This window comes from Coenobita brevimanus, chromosome 50 (assembly GCF_032717465.1).
Source record: "Coenobita brevimanus isolate Jiangsu-jjx chromosome 50, ASM3271746v2, whole genome shotgun sequence".
NCBI classification, from domain to species: domain Eukaryota; kingdom Metazoa; phylum Arthropoda; class Malacostraca; order Decapoda; family Coenobitidae; genus Coenobita; species Coenobita brevimanus.
In genome coordinates, this window is record NC_137003.1 from 51908348 (window position 1) to 51931562 (window position 23215).

General features: G+C 43.6%; 1 protein-coding gene and 1 non-coding gene across 2 annotated transcripts in view; both read right to left on the reverse strand.

Moving 5' to 3' along the window:
• The window catches only part of brm (ATP-dependent helicase brm), a 243139-nt gene that overhangs the window by 132595 nt on the left and 87329 nt on the right, over positions 1-23215 (reverse strand). The window contains exons 9-10 of the mRNA XM_080272398.1: positions 21175-21392; positions 20786-20995 (exon numbers count right to left, since the gene is read on the reverse strand). Of these exons, the coding sequence (XP_080128524.1) occupies positions 20786-20995; positions 21175-21392 (428 nt within the window). The remainder of the gene's footprint in view (positions 1-20785; positions 20996-21174; positions 21393-23215) is intronic.
• Positions 18838-18956, reverse strand: LOC145399951 (5S ribosomal RNA). The gene has a single exon (XR_013897396.1). It is a non-coding gene; the product is annotated as a 5S ribosomal RNA (ribosomal RNA).

Genomic DNA, 23215 nt, shown 5'->3' on the forward strand with positions numbered 1-23215 from the left:
ACAATGCAATCACAGCATATCTTGCACTCTTGAACACATTCACCACTTCCACCCTCTTGCTCTCCTCATTCACACCTCTCTTGCTCTTCTCATTCACACCTCTCACATTCCACATGGCCATGAGAATCTGTCCATTTGGTTGGGGCCCTGGGCAGGTATTAGGCCCTCTGTGGCTCACCGAAATATTTGCCATGATTAAGTGATTTTTAGATAGGGGGATCTGGGGTACACTTAACCCAGCCAAAAACCCTGGTTATATAGTTACCACCCAGTGTAGTACAGTACCCTCGCGTCCAACATGGTAATATTGTCATGCATAGGTCCCATGTTGGACCAAAAACGTGTTGGACAAACAACAGAGCTTATGGGGAAAAATGAATTATGTCAGCAACCCTAGGAAAAGTCCCCTATATACCTACCATATACATATACATATATTAGTACTGCTGTAATTATAATGAATGGTACTGTACTATGAATGATAACTAACCTTGTAGGATTGTGTTGGTGGGCTTGTTGGGAATGGAAGGTGATATCCGAGGCTGTAGGTAGTCCTACTGGGTCCCTAGTGGATGGCTGCTGGCGTCACTAGCGGGTAATGGCTGCTGCTCCTCCTCAACCTCCCTCATAAATCCTTTGAAATTCCTCTCCCCTTTCTTCTGCCTCTCGATGAATTCTAGCTTGGTGGCCTGAGGCAGGTGCCGCCACTTCTTGGGATTTTCAGAAGGCTTCCTAGGCATCATGAGCTGAGTAAAATGCAGTAGCACGGGCAGAAAATGCAGCAAGAAAAAAGCACCATCCAATGTGAATTATGCAACTGAGTGGTGCCGTGGTGGGAGAAATTTAAACAAAACATCACGTGAGAGCAGAAGCGTTTTTCATTGGGCAACATCACGATCACGTCACGATAGCAGGCGAGGGAGGTTACTTGATCGGAAGTTTTGATTGGCTCTAGTGGCTCAGTGGGTTAGAGCGCTCCACTCTGACCGAAGGGTCGGAGGATCGAATCCACCCAAGGGTCATTGGTAGACATCAGGAAGGGCATCCGGTCATAAAATGCTACACGCTCCAGTCCAAAAGTCCTCTACCCAGGGGCAACGCCTTAGCCCTTCGGGGATACCTGGCGTAAAACCAAATTATTTATTTTTTTACATCAGCGTCACGGGAACGTCCAGTATGACCGTGTTGGACCAGAGGTGATTGTGCTAGAGGCGAACTCTGCGGATTTCGCCCACTTCTCGGAGCTCGGTCCGTGTTATGCTTACGCACCCGTTTTACAGTACTTAAATCGTATTAAATCGTACTAATTTTTTGCTCTCCGTGCTGGACAAACACGTGTTGGACACGAGGGTACTGTAAATGGTTTCCTGGGTACAGGAAACCATTTGGCTTGTCACTTGAGATACGATACCCCTTGATGCGATACCCCGGCTTAACGATGGCAGTAGAAATACTGTACCACCATACCCTGCGTAATGATGGCCAAACCCCGGATTAACGATGGGATTTGATTTCTTTTACTGATTTTGATGATATTTTAGACTAAAACTGTGTGTTTAGGTTGATTTATGAACCGTTTTTGGACTCAGATTAATGTGTTTCAGCCACAGGTTGAGTGAACACTGTCATTTTGGGGTACAGTTTACTAAGCTTGATTTTTTCCAGACATATTTGACAATTTTCAGATTTTATTTGTTGGTTTTAGTGGGTTATTTACAGGCGTTAGACTTTGGTTAGCTTCTTTTACAGTTGTTAGGCCATTTAGATTGACTTTAAACTTATTTTTGGGCTCATTAGGGTGGGTTTTGGACTTGGCTAGGGAGGGAACCCAAGGCTGAAAACATATCCCATTACTTTACGTATTAAACCCTTTCACGCAGCATAAGTTTCTGATCAGTTTGTGAGCCATGCACAGAACCAAAACCCCACTTAGGCTGCCTCCGCTCACACGGAAAGGAAAAAAATTCTAAGGCCAAATTTACCCTCGGAAAATGCTTGTACAGCAAAACCTCGATTTAACAGCACCCTAGGGGGCCCTGAGCATACCGAAAAAAACGAAATTCTGTTAGATTGGAGCTTACACCTATCAATACCCCCGGAACTCACGCTAACACATTTTAGCACATTTTTAAGCATATAAACATGTGCAGACATACAAAATCAGTAAAAAAAATTTATATTTAGAACAAAAGAAAGCAGGTAGGTGTGGTGTTGTAGTAACCTCATTATCGACGGGGGATAGGTACCTAAGATACCCGTCGATGCCTAAAACCGTCGATACCGATTTTCGTCTGGTCAGGTACCCTTTATTTATATATTTTAATATCCCTTCAATCACTCGTATGTAATATGGAGTTTAGTTTTAGTGTTTCTTAGAAATAAACTAGTTAGGCAATTGAAAAACTGAATATCATAATAAAACTACTTATATTAAGTAAAGAATTATGGAAAAAATAGCATAATCTCTGATGTTGATGCATAGTGGTCGTACACTGGACCTCAACTTGTAATGGCTGCTGTATCATCACTTCTCTCTCCACTTACACCTCACTTCATCTAAAAATAAAAGGCAAAACCAGCAGTTGTAGCCATCCATATGTTTACTTAACCGAGTGTGTAAAAAAAAAAAAAAAAACGAAAGTAGCAGTGGTGGTCATTCATATGTTCTAATAACTGAGAGTGTGGGGCAAGTGTTACGTTAGATCAGCTGTTCGCACCGATCTTCACAACACACGCCAGTGCTGCTAGCTCATACCAGAGAGACCACGCTCTCCTATTTACTTTCATTCTCAAGAGCTTCCTTTCATTCTTGATATTCCATTTCTCCCAGACCTAAATTTTCACGACTGTATGGCAGTTTATGCTATCAAAGATGAATCTTAGCCTAGCTTTCGCTAGGATCTTCTTTTAGGAAAATTCAACTCTCCTTATGCTCGTATATTTCATATTTAATCTCTGCCTAACTTTTGCAAGAAATATCCTTTATTGACAAAAAATCCAATTCGTCTTTAACATTATAACAAATGATACAGGAGCATGGGTTTTATCCTATGTCCTTCTGCATTACCACACAACAGCACCGACACACGATCTTTTGCTGCTTTAAAGCCTGGCGCACTTTTCTCCTTCTTCGAAATGTACGTTCTTTTAGGCATTTTCTTCCACCACAGGCGTGTTTCGTCCGCATTAAACACTTGTTCATGCCTGTACCCTTTCTCCCTTATAAGTTCAGCAAAGTCACGTGGGTACGATTCTCCTGCTATCTGATCTGCTGAAGCTGCTACACCAGTCATCCTAATGTTATGTAAGCCATACCTTTTCTTAAAATTCTCGAACCAGCCCTTGCTGGCTGCAAATTTCTTTTGCCTAGAAGCACCAACATTACTAGGCCTATCACCATCGTCATTACTTTCATCACCATCATCACTATTTTCACCTGCCTCACTTTCATCACCATTATCTTCACCAACACCACTGCTTTCACCAGCAAACCGAGCGTTGAGTTGTTTTGCTTTGTTTCAGATGAACTGGGAGTCTAGCGGCACGTGTCGACGGTTTAAGTCCTCAATCCAAATATTCAGTGCCTTTTCCACCTTCACCAAGGCATCATCTCTCACATGCATCGTTACTTTAGCCGATCCTGGTGTGCACGAAGCCAGAGCATCTTTCATGTCTTTTTCTCTCCATTTTATGCCACGAACACTGGACTCATTCATGCCATACTCGCGACCAACCGCTGCATAGCTCATTCCACTTCTAAGTTTTTGTAATATTTCGTTCTTTACTTCCAAGGTAAGTACTTTCCTTGCTCTCTTAGCTGCCTTATTTCCAGTTGGAGTGTTACAAGGGCGCTTCGGAGCCTTGATGATCGCGAAAGCACAATAGATGTGGCCGAACACGATATGAGAACAACAGACAAACGTGTACTGATGCTGTTGTTTGTTGGGTTGGCGGGAACATGCTGCGAGCAGCCAGAGACACCTGGCAGGATGGCGCGCAAACTTGCTAGGAGGTGTCAATACAATTCTTTATTTTTTTATTTTTTTAATACTAATAATTTAACTCCCAGGAGACAAAAAAAACGTCGATAATCAAATCCGTCAATAAAAAAAACGTCGATAATGAGGGTGTACTGTACAGTAATCCAGGTAAGTACAGTACAGTTGAGTCTTCATACAATACAAGTTATGCAGAACGACGTGCAAAATCGATTTCTTGCTAAAACGTGAAATATATTTACGTGTAAAATAGGGAGTTAGGTTCTAGGAGCCTCATATTCTTAGTTAAAAATATATTTAACGATAGAGTATTAGAAATATGTCTGCCTTAAGACACCGAAGACAGTGTGTTTACATACGACCTCACCGACTGGACACATCAATGCATAGCTACTGCATTCTAACCTAACCTAACCTATTAGTTTTGCCCCCTTATACTCCCCACAATAATTTTAATCACCAAGGATTGCCACTAAGCCTCTTGACAGTCCTCATTAGAAATCAAGCATAAACTTGACCTAAACAACACATGAATAATGCCCGGCCAGCATCACACATATTTCGTGACGGAATCACTTTTGGTACTAAAAAAAAATAAAAAAAATGCAGTGTGAAACTTTTTGAAAGCCGTTAGTCATCAACAATAAAAGAAAGAAAATATATATATATATATATATATATATATATATATACACATAAAGAAGTCGTCAGCATGGAGTGATTGTGTATCTCACTTCTCAGATACAAACGAATGCAGAAATTATGAAAAATAAACAAGTCAGCCACAGCATAATTTGTATGACAGTATAATTCACAAGAACTGAACTCACATACAGTAATTATCTTGCCTAACTGTTTATGTCAACACATAGTGTCTTCACGTATTGTAAGATCCGAATTCACTTGACCAAAGATCGTCAGTTTATAACAAAAAGATCGAGCACAAAGCCTTTTTTTCTTCTTTTTTTCACACTCGTTGCACTAAAGGTGAATACATGAATTTTACTGCTCCATCATTAACTTTTTTTTCCAACAAAGAAAACTATCCACATCGTAAACATCACGACTCATTTTATCTGTCTGGTCATTTGCATTTAAGCTGCAATGCTACACGCCAATTCGTCCAACAATTTTACATTTTCATTTAGGATAAATGCATTTCTTGTGTTCATAGCACTTTCAGGGTGCTTAGGCATAACTAAAGTTAGTTTGGAACCACGTGCTCAGTTCTGAGAGGAAACGAGGAGCAAGGAAATAAGCAAATAAACTTCTCATCACAGCGACCGTTCACACAACATTGAGGTAGGCAGCAGGCTGTGGCTGGTGGTATGGGGGTCACGTGGGTCGGGTCGGGTCGAGGAAACCAATCAGTGACCGACAAAGCATAACACATGAGTTGTATCTGGAAATCCAGTACCAAAATACCCATTTCCCACAGTTTCTCTCGTGTAATTGAGTGGTATTACAGTGCTATTACATAATCATGGGAGAAATTAAATGCTTCCGTTATTGTAAGATCATTGTTTTGTTTGGTCTGAAATCGTGACTCTACTGTACAGTAATCCCGGTAAGTACAGTAATCCAGGTGTGTGTGTGTGTGTGTGTGTGTGTGTGTGTGTGTGTGTGTGTGTGTGTGTGTGTGTGTGTCCGACTATGGGCATAGGCTTCACAGCCTGCTATCAAGGCCCAGCAGTCCTCCTACATACCGTACACCTTCTACATATCAACACTTCGGCACTAACACCCACCGTCCATATTGAATACATGCTAGGGCTGTCTCATACAGGACTGGTGTATTGGTTGGCAGGTTGGAGTTGAATAGATGGCACTACGTAAATAAGGTCACTGAGTTACGAAGTCTATAACACTAGTTCTTAAATCTAACCTTACATGCTAATTTTTTTTCACTTTGGGGTCCGGCTGGGTGGGAGGAAGACTGGGTGAGCATAAACATACACAGTTGGCGGGAAACTGCAAACAGACGATCGAGATGCACGCGGCACCCACTACATTTGAATTTCTTTCTAATTTTTACCCATTTGGGGGAAATTTTAAATTTTTTTTTGTACAAATATTCCTTGGGAGATTTGTGCCGTTAGTTTGGGCATGCCGTTAGAATGAATGCCGTTAAATCAAGGTTTAACTGTATTGTTATAAATCGTAGCCCATCATCTTTGCTGATGTTTATAAAATAAGCAAAAAATAAATAAATAAAACAGATGAATAAATGTATAGAAATGAAGAAAGAACAAACCTTACAGTAAGACCTCACTATAATGGACTAATTAGGGCCCAAACCATTCCGAAAAATGCGAAATTCTAATAAAAGCAACATCCGGACTTCCCCCCTGCCAACCCGGACTTTTTCCGATATATCAGATATTAGTCTGGATTGCATGAATGGTTTTTAAACTGTTTTGACTACCACTGCAGTACTGTACTGTGTTATAACTTCATTATATTAATCCAATGGTATAATATATATATAATGACATTGTACTGTACACTGATAAACATGTCTTTTATTTACCTTATTGTGGTGAACATAGCTGAAGTGGTCAGGCAACTCCCACTGCTTCTGGATTTATCAGACTTTTTCCGATATATAGGACTTTAGTCCGGTAGTTCCTCGAGTCCGATAAAAACGAATTCCGTTCTATTGATGTCAGTTATATCAAGGTTTTACTGTATTTAGGTGAAAACTAGCCTCTAATAACCTCCCAGGACAGGCAGTTGCAAGGTATATGTCTATATGCAGAATTTCATGAGCTTTCCAATGAGCCCTGTGGCGATCTGATACGCCCAATAGTTTTCAAGTAAATCAAAAAAATACCAGAAAAATTGCCTAAAAATGTCTGATTTGTTTTTTATTTCATGTTATTAGTGACACTGTAACAAACATACATGTAAATTATTTCCAGTTTTGTAGCCCAAAGGTTAGGGAAGCCCATGATACAATTCACAGTGTTATAACCTTTATTGTTATTGAGAAAATGAATTTTGAAAAGTTACGATGGCTTGAGCGCAGTAACGGCATGTACACTCTGGCCCGTTGGATGAGTATGTTCGTGTTTCGGAACTTTTCCTAAAATAATCATTTGCACACATAGGTTATTATGCTTTACAAAAGTATGCTTAAGAAATCATCAGCTTGATCATGCTTCTTAGGATTTTTGATGTGACCTATACTTTACGAGTAAAATGCCTGAGAGAATGACAATGAAATGCACAACATTTTCCCTATGAGAATATAAACACACACATTTGATACCTTTCAATACAACAGTATAAAACTAGACAAATAAGCTGGTTACTCACATCCTCTTGCAGTGTTGTAAGGTTTCTGGAGTATGGAGATGGAGTTGCAGAGAGGAGGAAAGGTACAATTACAGCCTCTGTGTGTGTGTGTGTGTGTGTGTGTGTGTGTGTGTGTGTGTGTGTGTGTGTGTGTGTGTGTGTGTGTGTGTGTGTGTGTGTGTGTGTGATGGGATGGGATTTACTGCTGTATGCTTTCATCAGTATGGTACTGATGAAGGCATGGTCCTGTGCAGAGCGGTATATCACAAAGAGGATAAATATAGCTGGTGTCCTTCCTCCTTTTGTGCAAATAGCACACCAAACACCGAAGCCTTTTCCTGTCGGGGATTCTTTCCAGGGTGTGGTGCAGTGTTGAGTCCAAGCATGTCCTATCGTCGACATATCGACGGCGCTTGGACGGCAGTGCTCCTCCATCTCCTAGCCTCTGTACTCCTGCTGGAGGTGCAGTGGCAGGAGCTGGCCAAGTAACTCCTGACGGACCAGCTACTGTGGGAGGTGGAGCGGTCGTGGCAGTAATTGGCCGAGTTACTCCTGACGGACCAGCTACTGCAGGAGATGGAGCGATGGTTGAAGGAGGTGGAGCAATTGTTGCAGGCAGAGTGGAGAATGCAGTTGATGGAGTGGTTGCTGCAGATACTGGTGGTCGTCGTCGCAAGGGAAGGTCAGGGGCATGGTGGAGGACAAGATCCGATGCAGGCCACTCCTCCCCCCCAGAATGCCAGGAGCTCGTGGCATATGTACTCCTGGAATTCTAGGAGAGTCACAGGCCTGTTGGTGTTCTTCTTGCAGAGGGTGTAGGCATTGAAAAGGGCCATGTGAATTAAATAGGACATTTTCTTAGTCCACTTGACCGTTCTCCTTTTGGCGTGGTAGTACTGGATCATCTGATCAAAATGATCCACCCCACCCATGTGCTAATTGTAGTCCTCCACCATGACGGGTTTGTTGACGGTCTTGATAATGTGATGGGATTTCCTATCTGGACCCTTTACCTTCCCATGCACCTGCTTAGGAACGGTGATGTCACCGAGGAAGATGGACACCATACTTACGATATGCATCTCCTTCCACAGCAACACCATCACATTGCATTTGTGCCTAGCTTCCACTCCATCATCAGGAAGGCGTCTAGCACTGCTGATGTCCAGCAGCTCCCTTGGTGCTCCCCTTGCAAGTCATACTGTGCCACACACATACACTCTCTTGCTGAAGAGGCATTCACACAATGATACAGAGTTGTTAGAATTGTCCATATACAACTTATAGCCTTTGTCCTTCAAAGGTTCAACAAGATCCCACACTGTGTTTTCTAGGGATTTCTTCTCCCCCATGTATATCTCAAAATTCCAAATGTAGCCACTCTTTGCCTCAACCAAGATGTAATGTTTGATGGCATACTTTTGGGACTTCATAGGGTTATATACACGGAAGTGGAGCCGCCCCTTCCAACCCAGAGATCCTTCATCCAAGCTAAGATGTTCATACAGGATGTACACCAACTTGAACCTCTGAAGGAGATAATGCATCACTGTGTGAATCCTTATTAGCCAGTCTTGATTGTCCTCAGGTATGGAAAGACTGTTGAATGCATGAAAGTGCTTCAGGATGGCCCTAAAGCACTTTCCACTCATCGTCCACCGATATATAGGGTAATCGTGTACCTCCATGGACTGCCAATAGTGTCTTATGGTTGGCAGGTCACAAATCCCCATAATAAAGTATAACCCGAGGAACCTGGCCATCTCCTCTACATTGCAGAGATACCAAGCATCTAGTGCAGTCCCCAGGAATTTTGCACATACTGTATGTTTGTTTCAACCGTCAGGTAGGTCAGCTACTCCCTGGTAAAAAAAAAGTTGGAAATATTAGAGTGGAGTTGCTGGTGCTGCCACTCACAAACCTGGAGTTTCAGTGAAGGGGCCTCCATTGGCTGTAAAAAACCCAGAACTCCAGGTACCATCCTGACAGTCTTCACCTGTGGAAAAGCTTGGCTGTGTATGTGTGTGGCGCACACGATCCCAAGCCAGACGACTATCTCTCGGCTGCCCACCACTACCTCGTCTAGGCCCACGCTGCCCTCGTCTTTGTGGTGGGGAGGGAGATGGTGATGATGATTGTGTTGATGATGGCTGTGTTGATGAAGGTTCTGGTGATCATAGTGGTGGAGATGGTTGTGGTGATGATACTGGCGGAGATGGTTGTGGTGGAGATGGTAGTGGTGGAGATAGTTGTATTGCTGATGATCATGGTGATGATGGCTGAAATTCAGGGGGAATGAAGTCTGAAGGGAACAGTGACTTAGATGACTCATAGGGGAAAATGAGACCGAAATATATTGGATGAGTGGTGAAATGCGGGCAGGCAGGAGTGTTGTGAGAGTGTAGGGTGATTGTGGGGGTAATGAGGTCTGTGTCTGCGGTGGGGGTGTGGAAGAGAGGTGGCAATAAGACAGCTCGGTCTCCGTGGTCATGGTGGTACCAGTGGTGGTAGTGATGGTGCTACTTGCTGTGGTAGTGATAATGGCTGTGGCCTTGACTGCGGCTTTACGTTTACTGCGTCCCCTGGGGGAGGATTTAGCTCTCCCTTTCCTCTGTCTCTCTCTCTCCTCCTCACCCCAGTCACTTTCGTACTTGCTCACACCAGAATCCTTGTCACTGTCCTCCGCACTTTCAGTCTCACTGAATAGGTATTTCAAGTATTCCTCCTCCGATAAGCCCTTGCCTGCCATCTTGGTTAGTTTCAGTATACCAAGGGAATGGTAACAATCGGTTATGGATTTCAAATTTGGATTTCTCTGAAAATATAATTTAAAAAAACACTTATACAACTTCTTCACTGGCACACTGCACTGCATATAAAACACTATCACTATAATCCACGTAAGGTATGGATGGTGACATAATAGAAAACGAGGAATAAGATGGCCGGCCGCATGCTCACACACCCTCCTAGTCTGACTGCCGAGAGGGCACTAAGCTAAAAATACAGTGAGTCCTTGATATACGAAATGGATAGGGACCAAAAAAAACTTTCGTAATTCGAAATTTCGTATATCAAAATGATTTTCCCAAATGAAATACACATATAAATGGGGGGATGTGTCCCAGGACCCCCTCGGACCCCAACCTAAACTTCACCCCCCCCTCTTAAGAAGTAAGCAATATCTGTATACAATTGTAGAGAAGGAGGTGGCCATATTCTTGTACATCTCCTTTTTCTTCGAAAACAGTTCCAATGGTGGAAACAGCAAGGCCTAAAGCACGCCCAATCTCCGAGACTCCCTGCCCCTCCTCATGGGGTCTTATAATTTCCAATTTTCTTTTCAGAATTAGAGTACGGTGCCGCTGCTTCTCTGCAGCAGGCTCCCCCAATGCTGGAGATGATGCAGGGCGCTTGGGAGTCATGGCGAAACAATACGAAAAGGTGAAGGGCTGCAAAAATATCCTCATGTACAGTGAGGCTGCGAGGAGAGGAGGGACGTGGACTCAACCGAGAAGCGCGCGAAAATTTGTATACCTGAATGGGGTTAGTTCAATTTCTCTCGGCAAGTGAGTGCGGTGCTATGCACCGCGCCCATTTTGAATTTTTTCATACAGTATTCCATTAACCCCTTCATAGTTGCCGGCCTTGAACAACACTTCACTGTTTCGGTGTACATGAAGTTGAGTTAGGGCATTATAAAAAAATTGTGAACAATTACAGGAAGGGAACGAAGGTCACTGGTGTGTGTACATGACCCTACTCTACCATCCCATGTCAGGCGTTCTCTTCACTCCATGCCGATGTTTACATGCTTATGTTACATGCGCCCTAATTTTGAGTAAGTTTCTTTCAGCAAGAGAACATAATTTACATCCCTCAAAATAGTCAGCAAAATATAGAAGACAAACTAGAGGAATATGAACTGAATTGGTATGGTCTTTAGGCTGTATGCTTACACGAAAGATTATGGGTTTTACAATTTTAAGAAACGATATGGAACAAAAATATTTGCTAATCAGAAAAAAATTACTCTTTCGTCCCACATGTTCTCGTAGGTTAACATTCAGTTCCACATTCTTCGTTCAGTATCACTCTTCCCAATATATTTCGGACCGACTGAGCACAGTTATTTCTGCTCCTTAGAGTCAGTGTACATTTACTGTTCATTCTTTTGTTTGTTCTTATGTGTATGAGTGAAAGAGAGAGGACTGATACAAACAATAATGTATTCCATTATCGCTTTCGTAGCTGCTGGCCCAGAATAACGCTTTACTGTACTGGTGTCAGTGACACTGAGTTAGGGTGAGCTAAAAAAAACTGCGAGCAATTATGGGAAGGGAATGAGGGTCACTGGTGTGTTTAAACGACCCTACTCTACCACCTCAAGCAGTCTGGTGTTCACAGTTCACTTCGTCCCAGATGTTTTCGGCTGATGTATACATGCTAATGTAACACGCATCCTAATTATATTAATTCTTGCATGAATAATAGCAAATCACAGGATGGGTTTAGGGGAAAAAAAAAAAAAAAAAAAAGCCAGGTGTGCCAGACGAGTCTTTTCACATATGTAAGAAAAAGAAATTGATTTTAGAACTTTGAAAAAATGGTCCCAAGGCCGACCACGGGAGCACACAAATATCTGAACCCACAGCCACTGAGGGGGCTAAACATAGGTTTTACTTTAAGCAGTAAAAGCACCTTACCAAATCAGTTCTTCCTGATAGTCTGTTATATTTTTCAGATTATTTCTGGGTTGGTAAATACAGTAAACCTTTCTAATTAAATCTGTTTTCCCATCATTTTTAGCTCTTCTGGTGTCACACCTCTTGTTTATTTCGTTAACATAATGGCAACAAGGACTGTTCTTCCCTAAGTGTTTAACTAAACCTGGCCTAACCAAGCTTATCTGTACCTAATAATTTTAACCTAACCTAACCTCCAGTTGGGAAATTGGGAAACGATATCCATCTTTGAGCACATTGGGTTTCTTCCACTGCGCTGGAAATGATTGTAGGGGAAAGTGACGATAATAATGGAGAGGAAATTTTTCAGCAAGAAAAAGTAATTTGCGAAGCTGAAAGTTGTCAGAAAATAACAGAAACAAGCTGGAGGATTATGCATTGAATTGGTAAGGTCTTTCTGCTGCTTCAAGTGTACAATGAAAGACACAAGTATCTTCCCAGAGTCTGACAAATATAGCATGGAAAAATCAAACCATTTGAAACACGCACTAGTAGAAACAGGGTTTTCATTGTATTTCGCCTGGTGTAAATTTTCTTCAGACTGAAGATAGTTGTCTTTCACTGTACATTTACCGGTAAATAATTCAATCTAACTACTGTATTTCCAATTTCCTCTCAAGAGTGAGAGTACGATGCTGTTTCTTCTTTGCACCTGGTTCCCCGGATGCTGGAGATGATGCAGGGCACTGGGGGGGGCATGGTGAAAATACAAAAAGGTGAAGAACAGCGAAAAACAGTGTAACGTACAGTGAAGCTGAGAGGAGAGGACGGACGTGACTCAACTGGGAAGAGCTCGAAAATGTGTTTACCAGAGAGGGGTTAGTTCGTTTTCTTGCCACAAGCGAGCGCGGTGCTGTGCGGCGCGCCCATTTTGAATTTTTCGTATTTCCTCTCGTATCGTTTTTCATACCATCGAGACAGATACTTTCGTATTGTGGAATTAGTCCTACATTTATCGCTTTCGTAACATCGGAAATTCATACTTCAAGTTTTTGTATTTCAAGGACTCACTGTAGGCCGCTTGTTCTTGTGACAGGCTTGTGAGTGTTGCCATTTATTTCCCTCAGACCTGGCCACCCTCACCTTTGACTCACCAAAATTTGAGGCACTTTCGGCCACGGGAAAAGTTTCTACAATCATTTATACGGAAGTTGCATCATCAGTTACACTTCAAGTTGCAAGGACTTTGACTCGTTTTGCATCATCATGCGCGAGGGGGTTAAATTTACCCTGATATACGATACCCCGCCTAACGATGGGTTTTTACTTTACCAATTGCATCATTAAACCAGGGTATACCTGTACTGTACAGTCACAAACATGTCGTTTATTTACCTTATTGTAGTGAACATAGCTGAAGAGGTCAGGCAGTCCAGACTGCTTCTGGCTTTATCAGACTTTTTTAGATATACAGGTATACCTCCAGTTCAACAATGCAATTGGTAACGGTTAGGTTAAAATCCATCACTAGGCGAAGTATTGTATATCGGGGTAGATTTAACATGTGAAGTATAGGAATGTGTTTTTCAGCCTTGGGTTTCCCCCACAACCAACTCCAAAAACCACCCAAAATGAGCCCTAAAACAAGTTTGAAGCCAATCTAAATGGCCTAAAAGCGGCAGGAAGCTAACCTAAGCCTAACACCTGTAAATAACTCACTAAAACCAACAAATAAAATCTAAAAATCATAAAATATAAGTTAGAAAATATCAAACACCTCTCATCACTTACTTTTTGTAAGTCCATGTCCAGTCCTGGTCGTCATCCTTGCTATTCCCCCTGAGGCTAGGGGACTTGTGGTGCCCCCTACCACTCAATCCTCCTCCTCAAAGCTCTCAAACCCTATCTCCGGGGAAGGGTCAGAGGGGGAGGAAGCCTGGCAAGGTGAGGTGATCGTAGCAGAAGCACTAGCTCTAGGGGTGGCGATGGAATGCGATGCGATGACTCAGGCAGTGGTGATGGGGTGAGATGCAATGACTCAAGCCTTGGCGATGGGGTGAGATGCGATGACTCAGGCAGTGCCAATGGGGTGAGAAGCGATGGCTCAAGCAGTGGCGAAAGAATGCAATGCGATGGCTCTGGGGGTGGCAATGGAGTGCAATGCAATGACAGAGGAGTTGGTGAGACAGCTGCAATGACCGGTGAGGTGGTGAGGGAGAAAGCTGCAATGACTGATGAGGCAGAGATAGAGCCAGACACAGAGGCCCATGTCATGGTGAAGGAAACAGAGACAGTGGCCGAAGTGGTGTGAGAGATGAAGGCTGGGATGTAGAAGGTAATGACTGTGTGGCAGAGTGCTGCAGTAGAGACACAGGTGACACAGGAGAAAGGGATCAGCTGGAGGTGAGGTCCAGCACTAGGGGCTGAGCATGTCCTCGGTGGAGGGCCTGGGTGTTTCTCTGCTGGTTGAAGGCTGGGAAGATACTCTGCTGGTCAGGGCTGAGGAGACGCTCTGCTGGTCGAGGGCTGGGGAGACGCTCTGGTGGTTCAAGGCTGGGAAGATGCTCTGCTGGTCGAGGGCTGGGGAGATCCTCTGCAGATCACTGGTGTGGTGGGGGCCTGTTTGAAGAAGGCAGTGCTTGTATTCTGCCTTGCCTCCCTCTTCTTTTCCTCCAGCATCGTCCCGTACATCTTCATCCCCTCCTCCACCCAATCAGCTGCGTTCCTGCTTCATCCTGGGAGAGATTCACGTGTGCGCATAAGCCCCATGACCCCATCCAGCTTGGTCACCATCTCCCTCAGAATGTTCATATTGAGGGCTTGCACTTCAGGGAAGACCTCCTCCTCCCGTGCCTCCTGGTATGCCCTCTGAATCTCCATATTGGGAAGCTCCTCATTGCTGAACTCCTCCCTGTGGCTTTTCGGTACATCCTCGATGTCCGCATCGTCGAACTCCCCAAAGCCCATCTTGTGCAACAGTTCAACAATTTCATGCCCTCAGGGAAACCAGTGAAGGAGTGAATGCACTCCTGCCACAGCTTTCGCCACACACCGTTCCTGGTAGGCTGGCATAATTCCTGCCACGATGCAGTGATGTTCTCTGTGGCGTGGCATATATTATACCTTTTCCAGAATGTTTGCACTGTCATCTTGTCGTCGCTGTCACAGGCCCTCACCAACTGCAGCATAGTGCGGTGGAGGTAGTACACCTTGAACGTTGCGATCACCCCTTGGTCCATGGGTTGCAACAATGATGTCATGTTGGGGATAGGAATACCACTTCAATGTCACTTGCACAGTCCTTCATCGCAGAAGGGTGGTTAGGCGCATTGTCTACCACCATGAGAAATCTGTTCGCCAAATTATCCCTGGAGGCATACCTCTTGAGGACACAAGAGAGGTAGGAGTGAAAATATGATGAACAGATATCAGAAGTCAGCTAGGCCTTCTTATTAAGACTTCCAAATCACCCATAAATTTTCCTTCACATATCCCACCAGGGCCCTGGGGTTTTCGGAGTGGTAGACAGAGAGCAGCTTCGACTTGAGGTCATCCTTGGCACTGTCCCCCAGCAGCAGTGTAAGCCGGCCCTTTCAGGCCTTGAACCCTGGTGTAGACTTTTCCTCTGTTGCAAGGAATGTCTTTGAGGACATTCTCTTCCAAAAGAGCCCAGTCTCATCAAAATTCAAAATCTGCTTCACACTGCAGCCACCCTCCACAATAATGTGTTTCAGCTCATCAGGAAATGATGCCACTGCCACCATATCTGCACTCGCTGCCTCACCATACATCTTCTCATGGTGCAGATTAGTACACCTCTTGAAGCAGTCACACCACCCATGGCTACCCTTAAATGTCTCACTATCATCCTGATTCCACCTCACCTTTATTTCCTCCCGTAGTGAGAGAGCCATGGTGCAAATGATAGCCTGACTCATGGGTGCCTTCCTCCTGCTCTGGTCCTCCACTCACGTGCAGAGCATCCACTCCAGTTCCTCCATCGCAGGCTCTCTCTGGGGGGTAATACGGGAGGCAGATAAAGTTGCAACCTCCCCAGCAGCAGCCGTAACCCCTACAGGCCAGGGGTTTTCCAATGTTGCACGCTCCTCCCTACAGGGGACATCATGATTTTGGAAAAAAATACCCTTACTTCAAACCCTAACTTCTGCCAAACTATAACAGCTTGGGAAAAAACTGAAAATGCATAAGACTCACCAACTCTTCCTCTTTCAAGTGAAAGTATCCCCATGTCTCCAGATGGTCCCATCAATAAGTAAGGATAAGTCAAAGCTCAAAGGGTGGCGGGAAGACTCTTGCAGCTATACATGTCAACCAATGTTGCTCCGCGCCCAAAATCATGACGGCCATACACATTAACTGGAGCCTAAAGGTTAATGGCCTTCTCCTTCTTAATAATGGTGGAGACAATTGACTGGGCCAGGTGGAGAGCTGAGGCAAAGGCACACACACCCTCATCTTTGCTGTGATGCTTACGAATATCTAGTTTCATTTCCAGAGACAGAGTTATACAAGTACACTTCGCGGGAACATCACCAGCATCAACACTAGTAGACCACTTACCACCCCAACTAGAGTCTCCACCAGCACCACCACTAGCCCCACCAAGTACAGCACCCTTACCAGACATGATCACACTTATTTTGTCAAAATTCACACAAAATCACACTTCACACACAATTAGTATCATTGCTCTATTCACGGCACTGCTCATACTCAGTTACGACGCACTATGATAGCGGCTTGCGTAATACTGGTGATGCAACACAATGCGGGGTGGGTGTGCGTAAGAGAGTTCCTCACTCAGTGATGGCCGATGCAGGAAGAACGACATGGGTGAGTGCAGGGTGAGCGATGGCTGTGGGAGCTACGCATCCTGGGAGGCGGGCGGGCTCAGCTGGCTGCAGGAACGGCTGATTCAAAATTTCAGTCTATCGCCTGTGGACGCGGCCTTGGAGGGCCCATCATTAAACCAGGGCGCAGCCATCATCCAGCGGGGTATGTTGGTATTTCTACCCCCATCGTTATGCCAGAGTATCGCATCTAGATGTATCGTATATCGAGGTATACCTGTATGAGAATTTTGTCCAGTAGCTCCTTGATTCCGATAAAAGAGAATTCCAGTCTACTGAAGTCTGTTATATCCAGGCTTTACTGTATTGATATACTGTACAAACACACACACACACACACACACACACACACACACACACACACACACACACACACACACATGCTTTAACTGCAAAGAGGTGAACTGGGAGGAATGGGACTCAAGAGGCAGCAAAGATTCGTGGGACACTATACTATTACATATAACACTGAACAACGTGATGATGCAATGGGTCAAAGAAGAGACACGGTTCCGAGGTAAGGACACACCAGCAAGATTAGACTTACTGTTTACCAAAGAACTCGATGTAATAGAATCTTTGAAATATCTGTGTCCTATAGGAAAAAGTGATCATGTGGCCACTGAGCTCCAAATGATAATAGGGAACATGGTGCCAAGAGACGAGCTTTATAGGCAGGGAAGATACAACTTTGGGAAAGCAAACTTTACAGAACTGAGAAAATTTTTCAAAAATGTAGATTGGAGAAAATTAAGTGAAACAAGAGAGATACAGAGGAAGTGGGATATCTTTCCAGACCTCTATAATACGAGTGGAAAAATTTGTGCCAAGAGTATGGGGGAAAAAAAAACAGGAAGAAGGAGTGGTTTAATAGAAGGTGTATGACAAAAGAGAGAGAGAGAGAGAGATATGGCGTAGAACAACTGAAGAAAGGTAACAACAGAACAAAGGAAAATATAAAAGAAATAGAATGAATACACAAGAGTACGTAGAGAAGAAAGGAATTTTGAAAAAGGTATAACAGACAAATGTAAGGATGAACCCAAACTATTTTATAGATTTGTTAATGGCAAACTGAAACAAAAGGAAGGAGTCACCAAACTGAAAGTAGAAAGAGAGGTCTATAAAGATGCGACAATGCAAGCTGAAATAATGAATAAATGTTTCCAATCAGTTTTCACTAATGAAAAGGAAATTGTGGAAGGGGAGGGAGTGGCTAGAAATGTAGTGATTCATTCGTTCATTCATTGCCAGACGCCATGTATCCCAAACGGGGTGGCCAAGGGCTTAGAAGGGAAGGGAGAAACCTGTACTGTACACAGGAAAAATCATCTGGTAAATTACCAATATGCTGGGAATCGAACCAGGGACTCTCAGATGAGAGCCAGGCAGCATACCACTACACCACGACCAGGTAAAAGTTAACTCACGTTGTCACAATCTTGTAACCAACGTCCCTCCGCCCCCACTGTGGGCATCAAGAGGATGAGTTAACCCCCTGGCACTCGGGCAAGTAGATGCTTTTAATCTATCCCAAGCACTTACGGCAAGTCAGAATGAAGGGAAGGGAGAAACCTGTACTGTACACAGGAAAAATCATCTGGTAAATTACCAATATGCTGGGAATCGAACCAGGGACTCTCAGATGATTTTTCCTGTGTACAGTACAGGTTTCTCCCTTCATTCTGACTTGCTGTCAGTGCTTGGGATAGATTAAAAGCATCTACTTGCCCGAGTGCCAGGGGGTTAACTCATCCTCTTGATGCCCACAGTGGGGGCGGAGGGACGTTGGTTACAAGATTGTGACAACGTGAGTTAACTTTTACCTGGTCGTGGTGTAGTGGTATGCTGCCTGGCTCTCATCTGAGAGTCCCTGGTTCGATTCCCAGCATATTGGTAATTTACCAGACAAGGGCTTAGAGTTAATTGTTTTACAGGGAGGGGCACTAATCCTCCACCAACCCCACACACGTAGGAAGAACGTTATGCCAACAGCATCTGGTGTTCCCATGTGGTCACCCATCCAAGTGCTAACCAGACCCAACATTGCTTAACTTCGCTGATAGGACGGGAAGCGGTGTACTCAACGTGGTATGGCTGTTGGCACAAGATATAAAAGTGGAAGTACAGGAAGTACACAAATTACTGGAAACTAACCAAACTGAAAGCAGAAGGAGAGGTCTATAAAGATGTGGCAATGCAAAGCTGAAATAATGAACAAATGTTTCCAATCGGTTTTCACTAATGAAAAGGAGGTTGTGGAAGGGGAGGGAGTGACTAGAAATGTAGTGATAAAAGATATAAAAGTTGACGTACATGAAGTTTCATAAATTACTGGAAACTCAAGATGTAAGGAAAGCCCCAAAACCAGATGGAACCTCTAACTGAGTATTGAAGGAAAGGAGAGAACAACAGGCGGATACGATTCACAGTTTAATTTTGTGTTCTCTGGAAGAGAGGAAAGTGCCTCAAGAATGGAAGAGGGCAAATGTGATACCTATTTATAAGGGAGGAAACAGGGAAGAACCCCTGAATCATAGACCAATGTCCCTAACCAGGATGGTCACAAAACTGTGCAAGAGAGCCTTGGATAAAATATCCGGAAGAAATGAACATTTTGGCTGAAAGTCAGTTTGGATTCAGAAGTGGAAGGTCATGTGTTTCCAACTTGTTGAGCTTTTACTCAAGAGCGACTGATGTGCTACAGAAGAGAGATGGCTGGGTGGATTGTGTGTATTTAGATTTGGAGAAGGCCTTCGACAAGGTACCCCATAAGAGACTAACGTGGAAACTAGAGCATATAGGAGGACTGAAGGGAAACCTCCTGGAATGGATGAAAGACTTTTTGAGAGACAGACAAATGAGGACAGTAATAAAGGATAGGATGTCAGGATGGAGGGAAGTAACAAAAGGAGTCCCACAAGGCTCAGTGTCAGCACCAGTAATGTTCCTGATTTATGTAAATGATATGGTAGATGGAGTGAACAGTTACGCATGTCTGTCTGCTGATGATGCAAAGATCTTGAGGAAAGTAGAAGTTGAGGAGGATTGTAAAATGCTGCAGGAGGATCTGGATAGGATACACGATTGAAGCCGGATGTGGGAAATGAAATTCAACGCAAAGAAATGTAAAATATTGGAAATGAATAAAAGTACCAAGAGGCCATCATTGAATTATTTGATGGGTAATGAACCAGTCACAAAAGCGACAGAAGAGAAAGATTTCGGAGTGCTGGTCCAGGATAGTTTGTCACCTGAAAAACATATTAACAAGACAGAGAGATGTATAAACGCTTGACTAACATAAGAGTAGCATTTCATTATATGGATGAGGAGATGATGAAAAAATTGATAATGACCATGATCCGCCCCAGGTTAGAATAAGCAGCAGTAGTGTGGTCCCCACACAAAATGAAAGATACAAACAAGATTGAGAGAATACAAAGAACAGCAACCAAGATGGTCCCCAGTCTGGCAGATCTGTCGTACAGAGAGAGGCTGGAAAAGCTGGATTTGCCTTCCTTGGAGGAAAGAAGAAAGTGGAGCGACATGATTGCAGTGTTCAGGACCATGATGGGAGTAGATAAAATTGATAGAGAAGATCTGTTTGTATAGGATAAGAGAGTAACAAGAGGACATGGAAAGAAATTGAAGAAGCCAAGCTGCTTGAAGGATATCAAGAAATATAGTTTTCCTTATAGATGTACAGACCTGTGGAATAGCCTGGACAAAGAGATCGTCCAGTCTAAAAACTTAAACAAGTTTAAAGCTAAATCTGACTTATCGAGAAACAGAGACGGGACCCCACGAGCGTAGCTCATTTCATGTATATCACAATTAGGTAAATACAAACACAAACACAAACACAAACACACACACACACACACCAGTATAATAAACAAAACTAAGCACCCAACAGGGCAAATGTTCTCACCTGGACAGATGGTGCCCACTTCTCAAACTCAAGTGCCCAATTAGATATGGTGGACAGAGGGACAATGATGAGGTAAGGACCATTGTTCTTCTTGTTTTCAATGAGGTAAGTGAGGAGGCCAATGGTCTGGATAGTCTTGCCCAAGCCCATTTCATCAGCAAGGATTCCATTCAGATTATTATTGTACAGTGAAACTAGCCATTCAAGACCCTATAAAAAGAAGAGCAAACTGCAATAACCAATTCCATCTTTGCGGCATAAACAGATAACTTTTAATGCCATTTCATGTAAAAACTGGCAATATATACAGTAATATGTAAGCACTGGTATGATCATGATTCATATAATTTTATAGTAAGCATTCCAGACTTCACTATCAAATATCTTACTTTAACTTGGTATTCCTTCAGTTGCCCATTGATCATCATATTAGCCTGTTTTGTGACAGTTTCTTTAATAGTGTGAGCAATGGAGTAATAGTTCTTCACTCCTGATACATCCTTGTATTCATCATCATCAGCCTTTGCCTTCTTCAGCACCTCCTTTGGGGTGTGGTCTGACTTATTTGATGCACTCTTTTCCTTGTCTTCTTCTTTATTAGCTGCACCTGGAGAAGAAATGTATTTAATCATTATCTGGATTCATGGGTATGATTTACAACATCATCATCAAGAAATATTTCCCATCTGAAGATGAAGTAAAGAATAACTCACAACAAGGAAAAGGAAAGTAAGAAAATGTAGGAAATTGGCCATATAATCACTGACACACCATTCAAGAACCCAGAATCATGGCTCAACAGCACAAACCTATATACAGTGTATCTGTACCATCCAATCCTATACTGCTCTATATGGAATGCATGGGTCCAAAACTAGGCTGTTTTCCTGATATTTAAGGTTAGAGTAACCACTCGTGCCCTGTGGCGGGGGGGACACAATCTGGCCGCACTATGGGGTGGTACTACTACTCTGCGGCCAGGTTGTGTTAGGAAGAATACTGCCACCGTATTCCCTGCGTGTCGTAAAAGGCGACTAAAAGGGGCGGGGTGAGGGGACTAGGGACCCCCTCCTCTGTTTTTTTAGTTCCTAAAAAGAGACAGGCCAGAGAAAGGGATGGGGGATGGAGTTACCCCCGTACCCTGAAGATTGGGTCTATGAATGTGCGTGGATGTAGTACAATTGAGGCTAAAAGGGAGGAGATTGGAAGAATGTTTGTGAGAAGAAAGTTGGATGTGTTAGCTTTGAGTGAAACGAAGATGAAAGGGAAGGGTGAGTCTATGTTTGGAAGTGTGAATGGAAGATTGTCAGGTGTTGATAGAGGAAGGGCAAGAGAAGATGTGGCCTTGTTAGTGAGTCCGGAAGTACAGCAGTGTGTGATTGAATGGAAGGAGGTGTCATCGAGACTGATGTGGGTGAAAGCGAAATTTGAACGTGAGTTGTGGGTGTTTGTGAGTGCATATGGGCCTGGTAGTGAAAGGGATGAAGAAGAGAGGGAGTCTTTCTGGAATGATGTTGATGAGTGTCTGCAGAATTTTGGAGCGAATGTGAATGTGGTAATGATGGGAGATCTGAATGCTAGAGTGGGAAATGTAGCAGTTGAAGGTGTAGTTGGTATGCATGGTGTGCCTGGAAGAAATGAAAATGGGGAACGAATGATAGCAATGTGTGTTGAGCGAGAGATGGTGATTGGAAATACGCTGTTTGAGAAGAAAGATATTTATAAGTATACATGGGTGAGACAGGAGGGTGGAAGGGTTGTTGATAGAGCTTTGATGGACTATATGGTTGTGTCTAGGAATGTAATAGGAAGATTGTTGGATGTGAGAGTTCTGAGAGGGGAGGGTGGAGGTAAGTCTGACCACTACCTGGTGGAGGGAAAGTTAAGAGTACGTAAGAGATGGGTGAGAGCTAGGAGGGTTAGGTGTGGCAGGGAGGCTTTGAAAGTGAGTGAGTTGGATAAAAGAGAGAAAAAGATAGAGTATCAGGAGAAATTGAAAGATGAGTGGAACGCACTGAAAGATCAGGAAAATGGCAGTGTGGAGGAGGAATGGCAGTTGTTTAAGAATGCTGTGGTGGGGCATGCAGAAGAGGTGTGTGGTGTGAGACGTGTGGGTGGTGGTGTAAGAAAAGGAAGTGAACGGTGGTGCGAGGAAGTAAGTATGGCTGTGGCTGAGAAGAGACGTGCATATGAAGTGTGGCTGCAGAGGAAGGATGAGATGTCATATGAAAGGTATAAGAAAAAGAGGAATAGGGCGAGAAGGGCTGTGCGTGATGCTAAAGTGGCAGCAGATGAGAGGTGGGGTAGGCGGCTTACAGAGAATTTTCAACAGAATAAGAAAATGTTTTGGAAGGAGGTGAAAAGGGTGCGAAAGGGAGAGTCTGGGAAGGAAGAACGAGTAAAAGCAGAGGATGGAAGGATGTTAATTGA